This window comes from Lygodium microphyllum, chromosome 19 (assembly GCF_053477565.2).
Source record: "Lygodium microphyllum isolate KBCC chromosome 19, Lygodium_microphyllum_v1.1.10, whole genome shotgun sequence".
NCBI classification, from domain to species: Eukaryota; Viridiplantae; Streptophyta; class Polypodiopsida; order Schizaeales; family Lygodiaceae; genus Lygodium; species Lygodium microphyllum.
In genome coordinates, this window is record NC_141153.1 from 42456412 (window position 1) to 42469093 (window position 12682).

At 39.1% G+C, this 12682-nt stretch overlaps 1 protein-coding gene across 9 annotated transcripts; it reads right to left on the reverse strand.

Moving 5' to 3' along the window:
• Window positions 1–5606: 5606 nt before the first annotated feature.
• LOC148019791 (S-type anion channel SLAH2-like) lies at window positions 5607–11180 on the reverse strand. Of its 9 annotated transcripts, none has more exons than XM_087699955.1 (6): window positions 11042–11180; window positions 9998–10537; window positions 8857–9627; window positions 8299–8330; window positions 7603–7700; window positions 5607–7479 (listed from the first exon to the last, which is right to left on the reverse strand). In XM_087699955.1, the coding sequence occupies exons 2-6, from the start codon at window positions 10526–10528 to the stop codon at window positions 7367–7369; spliced, it is 1545 nt and encodes a 514-aa protein (XP_087556081.1). In that variant the 5' UTR covers window positions 10529–10537; window positions 11042–11180; the 3' UTR covers window positions 5607–7366. The 9 variants fall into 9 exon arrangements, 4 of the variants coding, with proteins under 4 accessions (XP_087556081.1, XP_087556080.1, XP_087556084.1 ...); XM_087699958.1 differs by lacking the exon at window positions 5607–7479 and adding an exon at window positions 8041–8100 and having other exon boundaries at window positions 7562–7948; XM_087699954.1 differs by having other exon boundaries at window positions 5607–7700.
• Window positions 11181–12682: the final 1502 nt, after the last annotated feature.

Below are 12682 nucleotides of genomic sequence, written 5' to 3' on the forward strand. Positions count from 1 at the left end.
CCTACCATGGAGCAAAAGCTGGATCTTATCATGTTGCAATTAGACGAAGAGCGAAGAGCTAGGCAAGCCTTGCAAGCGCAATTGACAAAGCTACAAGGAGCGTCCACTGATAAAGAAGAACCTCAAGCTGAAGATTTGATACGCCGTACCATCGACGCCACTCTTGAAGCACAAACCATTCGCAAGGAATCCAAGATAAGTAAACGAAGTTTCAAGTTTCGCACTTTCAATGGCATAAGAGAGGGAAAGACTGTTTTATCATTCATTAGCCAGTTTGATGACTATTTCCATGAGGAAACTTATCCTGAGAAAGATAAAATCAAGTGTGTTACTAATCATCTGATAGATAGAGCATCACTTTGGTGGACTGTCGTCCGCAAGAGCATAGAATGTCCTGCTACATGGGAAGATTTCAAGAAGAAGTTCATGCAAAATTTCCTACCACCGCAATTTCATGAGAAGGCAATCAAGCAATGGGATTTACTTCAACAACGCGACCGTGAGCCTATTCCACAGTATACAGAGCGTTTTTGGAATGCACTTCTACAGCTACGCATGCTTGAAGACGTACCAGAGACGACCCATAAGCGGAAGTACATGTCTGGACTTCTTGGACATTACTACGCTGAGGTGAATATGTTCAAGCCTGCTACCCTTGAAGATGCTATCTCCTTAGCTCACGACACTGAAGATAAGTTACGTGGAAGAGATCGACGACCACAGCCATTCCAAGCAAACGGTAATTATGGATCTAAACAATTCAATTCAAATTTCAGAAGGTTTAATCCAGGTCGTTTTTCATCACCATCTTTCCGCAAGAATTGGCCTAAACCACCCGCATTACCATCCACTGTCAATCCAAATCCTAAGCCTATCCAACAAGCAAATCCAAATATACCCAGACTCCCAGCCATTGCAAATAATGTGACCAAAGCCAAGCCCATCGTATGTTACAAGTGTCACCAGCCAGGCCATCTCGCAGCAAATTGTCATTCAAAGAAGCCATCAGCACATATCAACTACCTTGGAGCTATGGACGAGGACGAGCATGAGGATATGCCGGACTTCACTGAAGAAGAAGATGATCCTACTACTACTTCCGACACTTTACCAGGTATGCCTACTTTACATTCATTGTTGACTATGAAATGTATGGTGCATGGAAAAGAAAGAACTGTATTGCATGATGACGGTAGTACGCATGACTTTATTTCAGCAAAATTGGTAAAGGAATTGAAATTGCATACTGTACCTACGCACTATCGCATAAAAGCTGCATTTTTAGGCACTAGGTACAATGGCACACAAGAAGTTCAAAATTTAGAAATTCAAATTGGTCCATATATTGAAAGAAGAAATTTCTTAGTTGTCCCATTACAGTCTAGCGACATTATTCTAGGAATGCCATGGAGACACCAGCATAATCCCAATATAGATTATTCCACACACACAATGAATATTAATTTTCAAGGAAAATCTATTACATTATTTGGTATGCATGCATCTCATATGTTTCCATTGCTTTCACATACTCAAGCAAAACGTGCACTACGCAAGAATACTAAATCATATCTCATTTGGGTGAATGAATTGCATGCAAAAGAAACTCATATGCACCCTAGACATAAGGAATTTCTTGCATATTTTAAGGATTGTTTTGCAGAAGACCTACCACCAGGTTTACCTCCATCTCGTCCAGAAGACCATAAGATTGACCTAATACCTGGCACACAACCACCTTGCAAAGCCCCATATAGGCACAATCAAATAGAGCAAAAAGAAATCCAGAGTCAAGTAGAAGAATTACTAAATAGAGGTTTAATTCGACCTAGCAGTTCCCCATTCGGTGCACCTGTGCTCTTAGTCAAGAAAAAGAATAATACTTATCGAATGTGTATTGACTACCGAGCATTAAACAAGATCACTGTAAAGAATAGGTATCCTATACCTAGAGTTGATGACCTTATGGATAAACTGCAAGGATCTTCTATATTTAGTAAAATCGACCTTAAATCTGGATATCATCAGGTGAGGCTAGATAGATCCGACATATTTAAGACTGCATTCAGGACACAGTTTGGCCATTACGAATTCTTAGTTATGCCATTCGGATTAACTAATGCACCTGCCACTTTCAGTAGAATGATGAACCGTATTTTTCTAAAATATCAATATTGTGTGATTGTTTTCTTTGATGATATTTTAGTATTCAGTCAAAGTGAAAAAGAGCATTATGAGCATTTATCATTAGTTTTTCAATTACTGAAAGAAAATCAATTGTTTGCAAATCCTGACAAGAGTGAATTCTTTAAGACAGAAATAGAATATCTAGGTCATATTGTATCAGAAGAAGGAATAAAAGTTGATCCTAAGAAAATTGACGCAATATTGCATTGGCCTATTCCTAAAAATGTACATGAATTACGTTCATTCCTTGGTCTTGCTAGTTTCTATAGGAAGTTTGTACGTAATTTCTCATTACTTCCTTTACCATTGACCAAACTTCTTAAGAAAGGCATTGTTTATCAATGGACTGAAAACCAACAGAAATCCTTTGATTTACTTAAACGTGCATTGACCAATGCCCCTGTTCTACAATTGCCTGACTTTAATAGACCATTCTTTTTAGTTGTGACCGATGCTAGCGGATCAGGAATAGGAGCCGTGTTAATGCAAGATAACCATCCAATAGCATATTCTAGTTCTAAGCTGAAACCCTCTGAGCTCAAATATTCCACTTATGACAAGGAACTCTTAGCAGTTGTCCAAGCATTGAAACAATGGAAGCATTATTTAATGGGTTCAGAATTCATGATAAAAACTGATCAGCAAAGCATTAGACATCTACTTAGCCAACCCCAAATTTCTGACCGTCATATCAAATGGGCTTCATTCATTCAAAGTTTCCATCCTATCATTCAATACCAACCTGGAAAAGAAAATGTAGTTGCCGATGCATTAAGTAGAAGACCTGCAATTTATAACATTTATATCATATCTTTTGATTCTTTGATTGCTATGAAAGACACATATCACCAGGATATTACTTTTCATTCTGATTGGCAAAAATTAGTTCAAAATAATTTCATTCCTGTTGATTCATTGTCATATAATGATGGATTCATGTTCTTTGAAAAGAGACTGTGTGTTACTATTCCATTCCGATCTTTTGTTTTAAATGAAATTCATTGTCCCCCATATCAAGGTCATAGAGGTATCATTTCTACATTACGCATGTTAACTGAAGATTTTTATTGGCCGCATATGGATGCAGATGTGTCTAATTTTGTTTCTGAATGTCTGATTTGTCAAAGAATAAAGAGACATCATGGTAAACAGTATGGGTTATTAATGCCTTTATCTATTCCATCTAAACCTTGGGAACATATATCTATGGATTTCATTACTGGCTTACCAAATACTAAATCTAACCATGACATGATTTGGACAATTGTAGATAGATTTAGTAAGCAAGCATATTTCATTGCATGTAAGAAAACTTTAACAGCATCACAAGCAGCACAGTTATTTTTGAAAACTGTTTTTACTAACCATGGATTGCCGAAAGTGATTATTTCAGATAGAGATTCTAGATTTTGTAATAATTTCTGGATTACACTGTTTGCAAATCTAGGCACAAAGATTGATTTCTCATCTGCATTTCATCCAGAAACAAATGGACAAACAGAAGCCACAAATAGCACTATTTTAGATCTTTTACGTGCATACACTATCTCTAAACCTCAAACATGGGATACTCATTTACATTTATTACAGTTTGCATATAATAATACACCGCACACATCTACAAAGAAAGCACCTTTTGAAGTTATTTATGGATATAGATTATCTACACCTGTTGCATCTTTGTCTAATAGAATACAAAGTGCCGATGATATTGCTGTTATGCATAACACTATTTTTGATGAGGTCAAGGATATGATTGCTAAAGCCCAACAATCATATACCAAACAAGCCAACAAGAAAAGACAAGCCATGAATTTCAAAGTTGATGATTATGTTTGGCTTAGAATAGAAAAGCGTAGACTGCAAAGTATAGATAGACATCCAGTTGTCAAATTAGCCCCTAGATTCTACGGACCATTTAGAATCATTCATAAGATTAATGACAATGCATTCAAGTTAGAATTGCCATCTCATTGGAAAATTCATAATACCTTTCATATTAGTTTATTGAGACCATTTAGAGGACAATTACCTATCCACCCTGTCTATGAAAACCCACCTTTACTAGAAGAAGAGACTGAAATCCTTGAACCAGAAGCCATCATAGACACTGATTACATGACCACTAGAACTGGCCGAAGGTACTCTAGATATCTCGTGAAATTTAAGAATCATCCTGTAGAAGAAGCACAATGGATGCACGCTAGAGACCTAAATGCTTTCCCCACTCTGTTAGCTCCACATTGAGCTAATAGCAATTGAGGTCAATTGCTATCCCACCCCGGGGGTATGATGCCAGGAGGCATATTCCACGGTGGATTCCGTGAGGTTTTACGGTGGATTCCGTAAACTTAGATGACCGGGACTCATACGCAAAGAGGATTCTTTGTGCGAGAAGTTGATGGGGACGCCTGTCCTTTTCGGGTGTTTCATTAATTTAGTGTGTACATGGGTGATTCCATAGCGGGTGATTCCGCAAAATGCATATTAAATTAATAAACGTTTATGAGTTTAGAGTGCGCACTCGTAATAAATTAAGGTTAGGATTTATTTCTAACCAGTTGATTTATTTATGTAGCTGAAGACTGCTAGGTATTCACTTTTGTCGGTTTAATTGTGTTATTTTACTAACGATTGTGAATGCTTCAGTTGATGTGTAGAGATAGCAGCAGTGGCGGAGGAAAGCATTGGAGTCTAGCGGGTTTTCGACCTTTGGACTATATTTTGATAGGCGCCACGCCTATATTTTGATTATGTCTATAGAGACATCGATTATTTATTATTATTTTGTATGCGCTTATGCGCCTGGATATGTTATTTTTATTTGGACATTGAGATTGGGCGTGCCAGACTCTTTGGGCACCGTCCATTAGCTTTATTTTCCTATTTTTGGTAGAAAGCAAACTCAAAAGCTAAAAGCTTGTCATATTTTTGTAATTGGGCTATTTTTGAGCAAAAAGATTGAAAATATATATTAAATACATGCTTTGTGAAGCGCTCACACAAGGCATGGGGGAGATTCAACCCAATTTGTCTTTTGTCTCATGTCGTGCTTGCTTTTACATTGGTCTTTGTGCTAAAAAGTAGAGTGCTTTGTTCTTGGGGACCTTTGGGAATTCACTACGTGAGCTACCTGCGTCCGATCTGCGCACCATTACCTCCTCTCCCGCGCACTCCGGTAGCTCCACGATCCAAGTGCAAACTTCAAGCAAGCTCCATCCTCAAGCTCCACGCTCCAAGCTCCATTGCCGCGAGCAAGACAATAGAAGAGAAGAGAAGAGAAGAAGAGAGGAGAAGGTGGAGAGCTTCCCCTCCTCGGTCCCTCACCCTCACACTCTCATACTCCCTCTCTCAAGCACAAGCTCAAGCAAGCAAGAAGAAGAAGAGAGATACTTTTGGCCACACACAAGAATGAGCTTCTCATTCACTTTTCAACTTTATATACAAAACCCTAAATCCATTTTGGGCGGTCATCCCCTTTTCCCCTTTTTTACATGGCCGGCCATAGCCTAGGCCCTTTTTCCCATTGTCCTTCTATCTTCCTAGCTTCCTTTCCACCGCCCGTCTATATTTACAAATTGCACGGGTGAGAGCCCGGCGCTCTTTGAATTAAACCATGATGCACTTGCGCTCTTTTACAAAAGTTTTGACTTGCGCTTTTCCTTGTGCGCCTTTCTCCCTTATTTAAGACTCTTCTCCTTGTGCGTCTTTGTCTTCCGTTTCTCTTTTCCTTGGCCTTTGTCTTTGTCTTCTGCTTTAGCTTTTCCGGATTTTCTACCTTCGTTCGTTTGAGGGTTAACAATTTTTTTGGACAAAAACTTATTTGAGTGGGGATGGAATGTAAAAGATGGAAAATAAGATACATAGGGGCAGGTATAAAAGATGAAGGTACCAATCATTTTGAAACCAGCTTTGTATCTAGTTTTGACATTAGTACAAGTGTCTTCTCTTGTTTCATCTTTATCTTTCTGTCCTTTCATGGCTGCTAGCCATCTCTTTTCTATTTTCCTGTCTTTCTCTCTTCATTTCTACTCTCTCTCTCTCTCTCTCCTCTACTAGACTTTCTCTCACTTCTGCACTTCTTCATCTCTCTCTTCTCCAGTCTTCTCCCTCCTCTTTATGTCTCTCTAGTTCACTTCTTGACAGCGAGGGACTTTCAGAAAGAGAACTGAAGGTTGGCAGTGCACTGGTTTTGTATTCAAGGCATGGTTTGCTCATCAAGGAACAAGAAGCATTTGGCAAGCTGCCAGTTCGAAATGTGTTTTATTGGACTATTATGATTGCAGGACACTCCCACGGTTGAAAGGCTGGAATTTTTTTTTCGATATTTGTAGTTCCATCCATTTTTACAGTTCCCTTTTTAGTCTTTTTGGTGTGTCATGTTGGGTTCTGAGGTGCATCTGATTAAAGTAAGCCAGACATGAGCGCCTTATCAGGCTGGTTGCCTTTGCCATCTGACATGATCAGGGGGAGAGAATGCAGGCATAAGCAGTTGAAACAAGGACTGAATTGTGAAGCTCTGCAGGATTTATGGATGCCATGGTTGGACAAGAAAGCTTGTACACGGCCATGATGAAAGGGGGATGAATTAAGCACTGTGAGTAGTGCCAACCATAGTAGCGGACAGACAATGGACAATCCTCAGTAGCTCCTCAATCACATGATTCTCATTATTGTACTGATAGCTTAAATAAAATGTTGGATGTACAATGTATGTGCTCAAGGAGTTCAAAAAATTTCCTGATATTTTGAAGGCAACTTTCATCTCTGGATTCAATATTTGAAGCCAAGGCATCATTGTTTGACTATTAGCATAACAAAGAACATGTCAGTTTAGTTCACCACTCGACAAACATGGTGTTGGTGTGCAGTACATCTGGGGGCCTACAGCCCAGTCTACTCTACCCCTCCTTTTGAACACCACTATGTCAGTACCCTCCCTTTTTACTACTACATGCTAGGTGAAGCTACTACCTGGGCTTAAGCCTATGTGCCTTTCAAATTCTGTGATTCAGATAGTCATCAAACCAATCCACTGATCATGGGGCTTACATGATTGAATCACATTGATTATTAAAAAGCATCTAATAGATAATAATCTAAAATAATGGCAGTCTCATCCCTGTATTGAATGTGCTGCCTCAATTCACCATGCCACTGAATGTGTATTGCAGCCCAACTAAGCGACCAATGGTTTGCCAATCTTCACACACACTACTTCTTGGACCATATTAGATGGTGTAACAGTTTCCTCTAGCTCCTTGATTTTCCACTTAGCCTTAGAACTTCCATCTGTGATTGCAATGGCCATGTCATTTGGGAACAAAGTAGAACAGAAGACAATGCGGAGGATGGTGAAAATAATTAATGACAGGACAGTGACCGATGAGATTAAGGAAAGCAAGACCGCCAGACCCTGTGTTATGGGGTGTTTCACTTTCAGAGAGTAATGGATAGTAGCAATAGCTGATGCAGTCATCGGAAAGGTGTATGCCCACCATGTGACTGAGAACCTGGAGAAAAGATCAAATCACATAACCAACTTTTAGTCCCACAGATCAACTGTTCTCGTAATGCATAGACTAGCTCACCATGAAAGCTGTCACAGATCTGGACTTGGTGATTGCTCATATCACTACATAAAAGTCCAACAATGATGTCACTTACTATGAAACTGATTAGTGTACGAAGCTGCAAACTGCTGCTTTCTCTAAAATTTGATGGTGAACCATCTCAAGTGATGTACAGGGTGAACTACCCACTGCACTTGAAAAGCATCAGCTTTCAACCAGCGTTCACAAAAAACTGAGGTTTGATGTTGAACCGATTGCAAAAATTTAAGAACTGACCCACCCTCTAGACTTCCACTCAGTTCATATACTTCTAGAATGCCATCACAGCCTATGAAAATACCTACAAATCATCAAGTTGAGGGTTTTTATATTGGTTCTCAAAAGCAGACTCTTTGAGGTTATCTAAATCTGTTGATTCTAGCCATCAGCATAAGAAGGCTATGAAAGGCTAAACCTAATTTATGCATATTTCTATGTAAAATCATACAAACCAGCATGATAAAAATTCTAGCAGTTTGAAGCTGGAGCTGAAGCTGACCTGAAGCCCCGAAAGAAGTTGATGCGCACCAGCTGTAGCAAACAAGCACACCCATGAATCTGTGTGTATGTTTTGCATAAAGTCTGGTTTTTTCAATGAATTTAATTTCCTTGCATTAATAAAGATAGTTTCATGCAAGTGTGCATGTGTGCCTGTGTGCATGCGCAGGCATGTGCATGTGTTAAATGTGGGCTTTGTGCATATGTATAGCAATAACATATGTATGGATAATAGACACAAGCGCGCACAGTCACTTCAACTGAGAGAAAAATGATTCCTTACCAGAGATAAATACAGAAACAACCCCATGAAGAACGTTATCCTTGCAACCAAGTCAAAATTACCCACAATTTAATATATGTATAAACAATAGGCTCTAGCACACAGTCATTTCTACTGAGAGAAAATTTCTTTCTTACCAGATATAAATACAGAAACAAGGCCATGAAGTATGTTATCCTTGCAACCAAGTCAAAGTCACCCACAATTTAATATGTGTCTAAACAAAACACTCAAGTGCACACAATCATTTCTACTGAGAGAAAAATGACTCCTTACCAGAGATAAATACAGAAACAAGCCCATGAAGTATGCTATCCTTGCAACCAAGTCAAAGTCACCTACAATTTTTGACCAAGCTACACTGGCAGTGCTTGGCACTGCTATGAACATGAAAAATACTGGGTGAAGTTCCTTGGGAAGTATGGTGGCAGTCGGCAACCTCTGGTAGAGTGTCACAAAAAGCACCAAGTAATGTGCAAAGCCCACAGCCCAAAAGAAGATGGCAAACTCTCTCCATCCAACAGTTACAGCAAGAATAGCCCCTACAAAATTTCCCACCAATGACAAATGTGTTGATGGGTTTGCAATTCTGGACAACCTCTTTTCTCCTCCAAATAACCATGTCCCATATATCTTAAGCTCCAGAATGAATATGGGTAGCATGAAACAAATCCACAGCACAGGGTTTATAGACACACTAATTGCACGAGGGACTCCTAGAGTCAAGAACATGCCAGTTATCCACGGAGTGAAGAAGAAATTCATGCGAACTGGATGTTGAAACTCACGCCGCACAGCTTCAAAATAGAAGACACATTTCATCATGTATGTTGCAAACACTGTCACAAGTGCCATCAAAGCCAAACACCAGAGTGCAAAACTGATCTTGTCAGAGATGAAGAGGAACCGCATGGTAGCTGCAGTTGACAATGTCTTCCACAGGACGGTTTGGCTGCCCAGGCCCATGCATATACCAAAGCACCCGATTGGAAAACGGAGAAGGAACGGCCATTTTGTGTCAACTGGAAGGACAGTTTCTTCTGCATCCTGTCAATTAAAAGAAAATTTGGCATCATAATATAAGTTAGTGCAGATGCTTCCTGCCAGCCTTCAAAACATGAGAGATTGCTTCACTACCAAGTTGTTAGGAGTCTTGCACAAATACAAGCTTGTTGAGATGCATCCACAATCTATTACTTGCCCATGAGAGGACTATCTAATTTAAAAAGTGAAGCATAAAGAATAGCATTCATCCAAGTAGGAAGTAAAACTGTTTTAATCAGACATATCCATTGTATGGTGGATTTCCAAGTATATGCTATGTTCTAGATCATGATGGAGGTGAGCAGAGGTGCTAGCAGAAAGAAATGTTGAGGCAGCTGGCAAAAACAAATAAGGGAGGGTGGACTTGGCATACCTTCAAAAACTCCAACTCTGGCCCGTCCAGTGCGTTCAGGTACTGCCCTGCTGTGAGTTCGGGCACAGACCTTCCAACATGAGTCTTGAAAAGTGAGTAGCTTTCTTCATCTAAGTGCAAGTTGTGTCCCATGAGAGGACCTGAATAGCTTTGGCGATGGGATGGCAGACCTTGTAAAACAGAAGGGCTACTGGTAATATGGGAGATGGGTTGTGAATGAGTCAACTTGGGAGCTGGCTCTTGCTGATTTTGATGAATACCCATCTTGTAATGAGAGATGGGTTGTGAATGAGTCAACTCGTGAGTTGAGTCTTGCTGATTTTGATGAATATCCATCTTGTAAACAGGTCCTTCATTGACAAGCACATCCCCTGACACACAAGGGACAGTTCCACTTGATACAAGCCTGAGCACATGGCGCATGGCTTGCTCGTCGTATGAGCCTGATTTGCATCCATCCAACACATCAAAGAGAAACTGCTGCTGGCTGACAGTACTGCTTTCGGTTTTGGGAATGTTCGCTACCTTCATCTCATATATCTGCAGTGCAAATCCAGCTCTATGAACCAGAGTGATCAACCTTATTATGCTAAATTGGAGAATATCAATGAGGCTTATAGACCTTCCCCTTATATTATGTGGAAGTAACATCTACACTTCATCTCGTATATTTCTGCCATGCAAATCCACCTCTATGAATCAGAGTGATCGACCTTATCATGCTTAGGAGGATGTCATATAGGGCTTATAGGCTTTACCCTATCATGCTTTGGAGGAAATCATATAAGGTTTATAGACTTTCCCCTTATATCATTGCAAGTAATACACACAGGAACATCAGCCAACTAGTAGTAACATATTCAAGCATGGCAAGAATTGGCAGTGTTGTCATGCTCGCAAGAAGCTTAGTATTGAGATATATGAGGCATTTAGCTTTTGCTATTAGCGAAGCTTAAACATAATTAAGCATGTTAAGCATTGGTACTTAGAGGGTACACAAAGGGCAGCATGCAATTAGCGGATTGAGAATGATGAAAATTTTACCTTCAGAAACGGCAAAACAGAAAGAGAATGTTGAATGCTGTTGGGCTATGGTGGTTCCTTCCCTTGGTCACAAGATTAAGCAGCTGGAGTAGATATTGTGAAAGGTCAGATGAATTCTCCAAGCATGGATACAGCCTGCTGTCTGTGTGTCTCTATATATATACGTGATACGTGTCTACATATGTATATATGCATATATGCATATATATACATACATATATATGTACATATATATATATATATATATATATATATATATATATATATATATATATATATATATAGTCATACTTTATGTTTATATATTTTTATTGGATATTTCTTTACACACATCCACCAGCTCTAAAGCTTCAAACACTGAGACATATATACATTTTATTGATATATATGTGTACACACGAATAAATCCGATCATTTGAAGTAGGTCTCCCTCTCACGTGATCAGTTGCCAGCTGAAAGAAGAAGCTTAGCCTTTTCTAAAATGCATAGCTTCTTCATTTATTTATGCATTTATTAATCATCATCATTATTATTAGCATGTTATTGTTACAATGTTTCACTTCAGAATCCTTCCTTTTCTCAGCCAGTGAAAAAAAAGTCAAAAAACACACATTTTATGCGGTTTTGTTTTCTTTTGTTTGGGAAGGCACTCAAGTCTCTAATTGGGAAAGGATTAAAACAAGGCGTTGCGCCATCATAATATCTCATCCTTATGTGACCTTTACATTTAAATCAAGGGTGCCTTTTGGAATCTTCCTTGCCATTTGTCATGGCATGACACGAAAATGCACATATTTTCTAATAAACATTTTCTAGATCATTTATTGTTGGCTAAGATGTCGATAGCTTATGTAACCGTGGCAACAAACAACTCCTTGCAATGGTGGATGATATTTTTTCCCTTAAACATGGTGGATGATATATTTTACCTTAAGCATGTGTTGAATTTTAAAAGGTTCAATTCAATTGTGACATTCCCATCTGGTTGTTCCAGTGATAAGAAGGCACCATTTGTGCAAAAGTGATTGCCACATAAGTTTTTGGGTTAGGATGGTATCCCCTCTAGGTGGGCTATGATAAATTGCACTCAAGTTCTTGTTGGCTTGCCTTTGGCTAGGTATAGTATCTTCTTTGAGAATTTCACTAGAAATAAAATATAGAGAAATTAGGCTCCCTGGTTAGTTAAGCATGACAGTATTAATTGCGACTAGCCCATACTGCTTTGCAAGGATGACTTTGGAAATATACTTGTAATTTGGGGTGTTTGCAACGATGAGGAAGGTACCTTGGTTCTAGTCTATGCTCCTAACGACTTAGTAAGGGCAACAATAAATGTGAAGAAAATTGTGGATTAGTTGCTAGGGTTTGCACCAAGGAAACACAAAACATACAACCACAACAGAAACACAATGATACAAACATAGACATAAAAAACTTAAACCCTAAAAGCAAAACTGAAAGCTCAAACACAGAAACAAACATAAGCAAAAGGAGAGAGAAAGAACACAACTCTGAAGTGAATGAAAACTATAAATGAATGAAGAGTGTATGGAGTGCCCAAGGACAGAGCAGTAGTGTCGGAGAGTGACATCCACCACAAATGGATCCCAAGTATCATAACCACTAGTCGTAAAGATGAGA

What these genes read in the sequence shown, in the direction of transcription:
- LOC148019791 (XM_087699954.1), bottom strand. Translation starts at nt 10,528, where the DNA reads ATGAAGGTAGCGAACATTCCCAAAACCGAAAGCAGTACTGTCAGCCAG. An exon ending in CAGAGTTGGAGTTTTTGAAG is followed by an intron (nt 9,628 to 9,997) that starts GTATGCCAAGTC and finishes TTTAATTGACAG; the next exon opens with GATGCAGAAGAAACTGTCCT. An exon ending in AACTTCTTTCGGGGCTTCAG is followed by an intron (nt 7,701 to 8,298) that starts GTCAGCTTCAGC and finishes TCTTTTCTCCAG; the next exon opens with GTTCTCAGTCACATGGTGGG.